General features: G+C 36.7%; 1 protein-coding gene across 1 annotated transcript; it reads left to right on the top strand.

The window, feature by feature from the left end:
- The first annotated feature begins 8,139 nt into the window (after positions 1-8,139).
- LOC143610442 (uncharacterized) lies at positions 8,140-8,577 on the top strand. The gene has a single exon (XM_077084928.1). The coding sequence runs from the start codon at positions 8,140-8,142 to the stop codon at positions 8,575-8,577; it is 438 nt and encodes a 145-aa protein (XP_076941043.1).
- The last annotated feature ends 412 nt before the right edge of the window (positions 8,578-8,989 follow it).

Below are 8,989 nucleotides of genomic sequence, written 5' to 3'. Positions count from 1 at the left end.
CTGAAAATCTCGTGCTAAAGAGCGTGGAGGTTCGAGTCCTCTTCAAGGCATAATATTGAGAATGCAACTCTGTTTAGTCCCGTATCGGTTATCGAAGCAATTCCTATAAGTATGAAACCCATATGAGACACGGAGGAATAGGCTATTCTTTTTTTTAAATTACGTTGGCCAGGAGATGTTGAAGCTGCATAGATTATTTGTACTGTGCCTACTATCATCAACCAAGGAGAAAATATAGAATGATCGTGTGGTAATAATTCCATATTAATCCGAATCAATCCATACGCTCCCATTTTTAATAAAATTCCGGCTAGAAGCATACAAGTACTGTAATGCGCCTCTCCGTGGGTATCTGGTAACCATGTATGTAGGGGTAGAATCGGCAATTTGACAGCAAAAGCAATAAAAAATCCAATATAGAATATTATTTCCAAAGCCACAGGATACGACTGATTAACTGATGTTTCAAAATTTAATGTTGGTTCATTAGAACCATATAAACCGATACCCAAAACTCCCATTAAGAGAAAAATAGAACCCCCCCGCCGTGTACAAAATAAATTTTGTTGCTGAGTAGAGACGTTTCTTTCCTCCCCACATGGATAGAAGTAGATAAACTGGAATTAATTCTAATTCCCACATGATGAAAAAAAGTAAAAGGTCCCGAGAAGAAAATGATCCTATTTGACCACTGTACATTGCTAACATCAAGAAATGGAATACTCGAGAATCCTGAGTAACAGGCCAGGCCGCTAAAGTAGCTAAAGTAGTGATAAATCCTGTTAATAAAACGGGTCCTATAGACAGCCCATCTATTCCTAATTTCCAACGGAAATCAAAAAAATTGATCCATTTATAGTCCTCTACTAGTATTAATGGATCGTCCAACAATAATTCTTGCTAAGAAGAACGCCCATGTCGTGGCAATTCCACCCGGAAGGTAATGGGTTACTCCTACAGCACGTCCTTGTACATTTCCCTGTGTTTCCTGGTTTATATAGGTCCAATCTCATCTGCTAGCGCTTCTTTGTTGCTTGGTCGGGGCACATTCATTTTATGATCCTAGTTCCGTAGCAAATATTTCCCGATTATTTGATAAATGCAACTTAGAGGGGTATCTAGCCTTGATGGTTTTTCATCATCATCTGAATCAGTCAAATTAAATTATCTAGTAATTGTCTTTTCTTAATTAGTTTTAATAATAGTTAAATTTTAGTATTTAATAAAACCCCTCTAAAATAATATAAATAGTCGTGTCAGTTAGTCGAGTATAATTAGCTAGTTATCGTAATCAAAAGAGTCTCGTAGGTTTGATATCCAGACGTACATAGCTTTAGTAGAGTCGATCGGTTCACTTGCCGGTTAGTAGTTTAGTCGAGTTTTAGGGTATGCTTGGAAAAATTAGCTGGTAGCTGTAGCTGGAAGCTGATGGCTTGAAGATGGTAGCTGTAGCTTTTTAGATATATTTCGATGTTTGGCAGAGTAACTGGAGCTTTTAATAAAATGTACAAAATAATCAAAATGGGTATAACTAAAAAAAATAATATTAAATGTATTTATTTTAAAGGTTATTTAAGTAATTTAAAATACTAAAAGCTTGTAGCTTTTTCTAAACGTTACTATTAGGAGCTTCAAGCTTTAAGTTTTTCCTCATGACCTAAAAGCTTCAAGCTTCTTCAACCAAACAAGGCTTTTAATTGAGTATGAGCTTTTTCTTAAAAGTTTGAAGCTAGAAGCTCATAAAAGCTCTCAACCAAACATATCTTTAGAGAGACTAGAGTATTACTTAGTGTTTAATTAAAGTTAAATTAGTTAATAATTATTAAACTACTTTTAGCACATCACTCCTCCACATTAGTGTCACATCATTCTGCCCTAACCACCCCTAAAGTCAAAATCCTTGCAATGATCATCTATCACCTAAATCCATCTTTCAATCATTTTATTTTCTTTATTTAACTAAATTAATTAAATTAATTAAAAACGTACATACTAAAAGTTAAATGGAACATTAGAAAATAAAATAAAAATAAAAATAAAAACTAAAGGGAACTTTAAAAATTAAAAGTCATTAAAAATTAGAAATTTTTAAAAGTTATAATTCATTAACATAAATTTATAAATATCAAGTTGGGTTTAACATTTAAAAGTTCAATTTGGGCTTGGGCCACTCCTCCACACACCACCTTGTCCAAGGTTGAAATGGTATAAAACCAATAATACGAAAGAAAATTGAAAAGAAAGAAAGAGAGAATTTTATTGCTCTGAAATCAAGATTATATACAAATAAAAGCAAACAAAGTATATATACACAAACATATGCGCTCACACCCCCCCCCCTCAAGTTGGAGGTTGAGAAAAACCCAACTTGCACAAAAGCTAATGAAAATGTGGTCCTAGTAAGCTCTTGGTAAATAAATCAGCAAGCTGGTCAGTAGTCTTTGTGTGAACTAAATTGATGAGACCTTGTAATTTCTCACGAACAAAATGACAATCAATCTCGATATGCTTTGTCCGTTCATGAAAGACTGGGTTCTTGGCAATGTAAATTGCAGCTTGGCTGTCACACTTGAGTGTAACCGGAGTAATATCAGGAACATTAAACTCAATAAGAAGTCTAGTCAACCATGAAAGCTCAGCTGTAACACGACGAAGTGATCGATACTCAGCTTCAGCAGAACTTAAGGAAACAGTGGGTTGTTTCTTAGACTTCCAAGAAATTGGAGAACCACCAAGAGAAACATAAAACCCACTAACCGATCGTCGTGTATTAGGACATGCCACCCAATCGGAATCACAGAAAGCCCATAATTCAAAAGAAGGATTGTTGTTAAAAAATCAATCGGAATCACAGAAAGCCCATAATTCAAAAGAAGGATTGTTGTTAAAAAATAATCCTTGAGATAACGTTCCCTTTACAAAAGAAAGGGTATGAAGAGCTGCATTCCAATGAGAAACCTCGGTTCTTGCATGAATTGACTTAAGAACTAGACAACAAAAGCAATATCAAGTCTTGTGTGTATAAGATAATTGAGTTTCCCAACAAGTTTCCTGTATTATAAAGGTTCATAAATAGCAAGACCCTCATGAACCTTGAGCTGGAGATGATGAGGTAATGGGGAATTGCTAACAGAAAGATTGGAAGTATCAAATTCTGAAAGCATGTTCCTTGCAAATTTGTGTTGGGACATGATTACACCATTTGTAGTATAAAGAACCTCCATGCCCAAAAAGTAATTAAGACGCCCCAAATCTTTAATCTTGAAAGAGGAATCCAGAAAAGCTTTAAGATTATTGATCTCCTCCAAATTGTTCCCAGTAAGCAATATGTCATCAACATATGTAGCGACATAAACCACCGAAGATCCTATAGATTTAGAAAACAGAGAATGATCATTCCGAGAACTTCTATAACCTCGTGTCTTTAGAGCAGAAGACAATTTCCTATACCATTGTCGAGAAGCCTGTTTTAAGTCGTATAATGATTTCTAAAGTTTAAGCACTTGATGATTAGGGAGCTCCATACCAGGAGGTGGTAACATATAAATTTCTTCATCTAGGTCCCTATGTAGGAAAGCATTATTAACATCAAGTTAAAACAGAGGCCAAATTCGTTTGGTAGCAACAGTAACAAGACTGCGAATGGTAGTCATTTTGACAACAGAAGAAAAAGTCTTATTATAATCAATTCCTTCTTTTTGAGTATCTCCTCTTACCATCAATTGTGCTTTACAACGTTTAATCGTACCATCTGCTTGATGTTTAACTTTAAACACCCATTTGCTCTTAATAGCCTTCTTCCCAGGAGGAAGATAAACAACAGCCCAAGTATTAGTATTTTCAAGAGCCTGAAACTCTGCTTTCATGGCATCTTGCCACTCAGAAATAGTTGCAGCTTCTTTGTATGAAGTAGATTCATGTAATTCAAATATAGCTTTAGTGAGATGTTGGATGGAAGGAAGAAGTTGAGAAGAAGAACAAGATACAGAAGAGGAACATGAATTGGTGATAGTGTGAAAGCAATGGTGATAAGAATCAGAATGATTACAAACATAATCATTCAATAAGAAAGAGGAACCGAAGCTCTAGATGGCCTTCTAACAAGTGGATCATTAGAAGGAGTACAGGAGTACAGGAGTATCAGAAGTAGTAGAAGAATTAGGAATGGAATCAGGAGTTGCATTAGAAGCGGAAGCAAGGGAAGAATCATCAAGAATTGATTGATAATTTCAATGGATGGAAAAATAAAGCTTTCTTTAGAGTTTGGGATTGAAGGGAAGAAAGCTTCAAAGAAAAAGACATCTCTAGATATGATGACCTTATTTGTGTCAAGATCATATAATCGATAAGCCTTTTTACCAAGAGGGTATCCCAGAAAAACACAAGGAACAGCTCGTGGTTTGAATTTGTCTCTTCCATGACTCATAGTGGAAGCGTAAGCAAGGCAACTAAAAGACTTCATGTGAGCATAGGAAGGAATTTTTCCTATTAAAACCTCATATGGGGCTTTATTGTTAAGGATTTCAGTGGGGAATCGATTGATTAAATGTGTTGCTGTTAAAACACAATCACCCCAAAACTGAATGGGAAGTTTAGATTGAAACATTAAAGCTCTCGATGTTTCAAGCAAATGTTTCTGCATTCGTTCAACAATAACATTTTGTTGAGGGACATCAACACAAGTTGTCTGATGAATAATGCCTTTACTTAATAAGTAAGCACGTTGAACTAGCCCAGTCCCTAGTTCAAAGCATTTTCAGAACGAATGCATTTGACAGTGGTGCCAAATTGATTGCTAACCATTTCAATGAAAGATTGAAGAATAGAAAAATCATTGCTTTTAGTTGAAAGTAAATGTGTCTAAGTGGTTCTGCAATAATCATCCACAATGGTTAAAAAATATCTGAAGCCATTATAAGTAGCTGTATGATAAGGCCCACAAACATCAATATGAATTAGCTCAAAAATTTTGCTAGTAGATGTGGAGCTAATTGGAAATGGCAATTTATGTTGTCTTACCTTAGGACAAATATCACAATGCTCAATAGATTTGAAAGACGAATTAGAACTGAAAGATAATTGCTTCAATTTGTAAACTGGCAAACGTCCTAGATGATTATGCCAAGTTTCAACGGTTACAACAGAGTTACAAGTCTTATCGAAAAGAAAAGAACTATTAGCAAAATTCTTGGTAGCTTCAAGAAGATAAAGACCATTGAGCATTTCACCAAGAACCAGATGGCTCTTTAGAAAGGGGCCTGTAAAACACAATTGTTTTTAGAGAAAAGAACAGTACCATCAGTATCAGAACATAATCTTGAAACAGAAAGAAGATTATTCCTAAAATGTGGTACCAAAAGAACTTTGGACAAAGAAAGATTATCAGTTAAAGGAACAATCCCATACTAATGAACAGCAACACTGGTGCCATTAGGAAGAGTGATAAAAATTGGATTTTGTGGAAATGAAACATTTGAAAACAAATTTTGATCATGACACGTAAGATCATTTGCACCAGTGTCAATGATCCATTTCGAAGAAAATTTGGACGAATTGCAAGCATTATACCTCGGAAAGAGTCATGATTGATAGTAGTAACGTTGTTAGCAGCAAAAGTATCAGAAGTCACAGGCTGGAGTTTGTTTTGCTGCAACATAACCATCAAGTCATGATACTGTTGCTGAGTGATTCCTTGCTGATCAGAATGTTTTTTATCACTTTTTCCTTGTTCTTCAGCAAGATTAGCAAACTTCTTTCCTTTAGCAAATTTACAGTCATTTGGAAAATCAATCAACTTATAACACTTGCTCAACGAATGCCCATTCCTTTTACAGTGAGTACACACCAAGGTTCTTCTATTTTCTCCAGTTCCACCACTGACTGGTCCTCCAGTATTAGCATGCATAGAAGCAGAGGATGCGGTGAAATCAGTGGTGGTGGTGTGAATTTCTCTCTGTTTTTCATCTTGTATCAAGATCCCATAAGCACGATCGATAGAGGGAAGGGGATGCATCATCAGAATATTACTTTTGATCATGTCATAGCTTGGATTCAGTCCAACAAGAAACTGAATTAGCGTTTGATCTACTTCTCTTTTGGCAAAGGCATGAGCAGCCCCACACGTGCAAGAGGGAATGGAGTTTACAGCATTCAATTCATCCCAATTGGATTTCATTTTAGCAAAGTAAGTAGCAATGTCATTACTTCCTTGGGAGATTTGACAGAGATTCTTTCGAAGTTGATAGACTCTAACACCACTTGCATGTCATATCTAGAGTTAAGCTCATTCCAAAGATTTTGAGTTGCTTCGGCATACAAAACACTATCATGAATATTGTGATTAAGAGTGTTGAGAATCCAAGATATCACCATATCATTGCACCTTTGCCAGAGGGCAAGATGTATTTGATTAGCTGGCATGGGGACGGTGTTATTAATGAACCCAAGTTTGTTCTTAGCGGAAAAAGCAATAAACATTGCTCGTTTCCAAGCTCCATAACCATTCCCGTCAAAGAATTTTGAGACCAAAATCATGCCAGGGTTGATCAGACGGATGAAGATAAAGAGGATTTGAAGGATCGATGGTAGTGTGAGGGATTTCCATTTAGGAAAACACGGAAAAACTAACTAAAACGATAGAAAAGAACTTATGTGCTTGAAAAGAGACTTATGCGCCACATAACATATGCGACGTATAAGTAAGAAAGTTTAAAACGAATAGCAGGTCTTAATAACCATACTCTGATACCATAAAATGGTATAAAACCAATAATACGAAACAAAACTGAAAAGAAAGAAAGAGAGAATTTTATTGCTCTGAAATCAAAATTACATACAAATGAAAGCAAACAAAGTATATATACATAAACATATACGCCGCATATGTTGGACGCATAACATATGCGGCGCATATGTTGAACACAACATATGCGCTCACAAAGATTAGTTTGCCCTGTTTTTTGAAATGAAACGAGCGACACATACCCTTCTCTGGATTTGATTTGTTCGGTACAGAGGAGGGCTGGGCGGCACAAAACCAAGTCTAATCCGTCCCTCACCAACGTAAGCATCTAAACATGTAAAAATGTGTTCAGCAAAAAGGGGTAATGGATTATTATATTAACAGGTATTAATATATTATTACAAATATAATAATTGTAAATTTATTATTATTATTATTATTAGACTATGCGCTATGGACGCGGAAGGGAGGGGGAGACGGACGCGGTGGGGGGAAAACACCGCCGAGGGGCGCGGAGAGGGTGAGGGCGGAGCGGAAGATGGGCGCGATAGGGGGGGTGAGGTGGGGGCCACCACCAACGGCATTATTATCGTTTAAAAAAATAAATAATATAAAATACTATATATATATATATACACATATATATACCAATCACCCAACCTCTACAAACATCCCATTCTCCTATTTAAACTTTATAAAACTTTCTCCTCAAATATGTCTTCCGACTCATCTTTCACACTCGACTTCCAGCTCGATATCGACGATATTTCTAATTCAGATTCAGAGGATGAAGCGATATTTAGTGCCGTTGTAGAGGCTGACCGACTCGTAGTCCAGAATTACGAAAGCTCACAACCACAAGAAAGACGGCCTCATCTTCAACGGGATCGCGTAGGTGCGCATGACCGGTTGATGAAAGATTAATTTTCTTCGGACGCGACTTTTGATTCGGAACGATTTCGGCGCCGTTTTCGAATGAGTCGCCAACTATATTTACGAATACTTGGTGATTTAGAAAGCGTTTATGCATTCTTCCAACAACGGGCGGACGCGAGAGGTAAACCAGGATATTCAACAATGCAAAAATGCACGGCGGCAATTCGTCAACTAGCGTACGGGACTGCGAATGATGCTATGGAAGAGTACTTACAGATGTCGGCGACAGTGGCTCGTGAAGCGCTTCACACATTCTGCGAATGTGAGTTAATATTCTAATTATTTATTTCAAAACCGTAACATTTTAAGCATGAATTTCATAAAATTTGTTAAACTTAGGTATTCCACAACTATATCATAAAAAATATATGAGGAAGCCAACTCAAAGCGACGTATAAAAAATATACGAGGTGCATCATCAAAGACACGATTTTCCCGGGATGCTTGGTAGCCTCGATTGCATGCATTGGGAATGGGAAGCCTGTCCTGTTGCCTGGCAAGGTCAATATCATCGGGGTGACCATGATGTCCCAACAGTTATTCTTGAGGCGGCTGCATCATTTGATCTTTGGATATGGCATGCGTTTTTTGGGACGCCCGGTGCAAACAATGATATAGCTGTGATTAATGCGCCCCCTATTTTTGACTGCCTCACAGACGGAGTCTCGCCCGACATCTCATTTTCCACGAATGATGTCAACTACGAATACGGATATTATCTAGTCAACGGTATTTATCCGAAGTGGGCCACGTTGGTTCATAGCTTTACGTGCCCGACTGACGAAAAACGTCAGTATTTCAAGAAAAAACACGAGTCGGCAAGAAAAGACATCGAAAGGGCATTCGGTGTATTAAAGAAACGTTGGTCTATCATTAGACAACCGGCTCGTTTTCTATAAATGGATAAGTTAAGAAACATAATGTACACTTGCATTATCTTGCATAATATGATATTGGAGGACTCGGGTAGAGCAGTTTGCCAAGGCGACTACAACGATGAGCCAGAGCTGATCTGTACACTAAACGAAGATGAGAAACTTGCTAATCTATTAAAAACATGAAAAAGGGAAACGAATTTCAGCCTTCGATCGGATTTGGTTGAACATCAATAAGCAAGGTGAATGCGAGGACAACGACTAAAAATAGCTTTAATTTTTTTATATGTTTTTCATTCAATTTATTTTGTATTTTAGTATTATTGAATTTTTTTTATTATTGTATTATATATTATTGTATTGTTTTTTTGTTTTAACAAAAAAAGAAAAATGTTGGGTTTCGAAGCCCCCTCACCATAGAAGGGCATTATGCCCT

The sequence above is a fragment of the Bidens hawaiensis genome, unplaced genomic scaffold, assembly GCF_021521415.1.
Source record: "Bidens hawaiensis isolate Kalapana, Puna unplaced genomic scaffold, B.hawaiensis_p1.1 tig00002186_1, whole genome shotgun sequence".
In the NCBI taxonomy this organism is placed as follows: Eukaryota; Viridiplantae; Streptophyta; class Magnoliopsida; order Asterales; family Asteraceae; genus Bidens; species Bidens hawaiensis.
This window is presented reverse-complemented; position numbering and strand designations above follow the sequence as displayed.

Coding starts and splice junctions, on each gene's coding strand:
- LOC143610442 (XM_077084928.1), top strand. CDS start 8,140: ATGCATTGGGAATGGGAAGCCTGTCCTGTTGCCTGGCAAGGTCAATAT.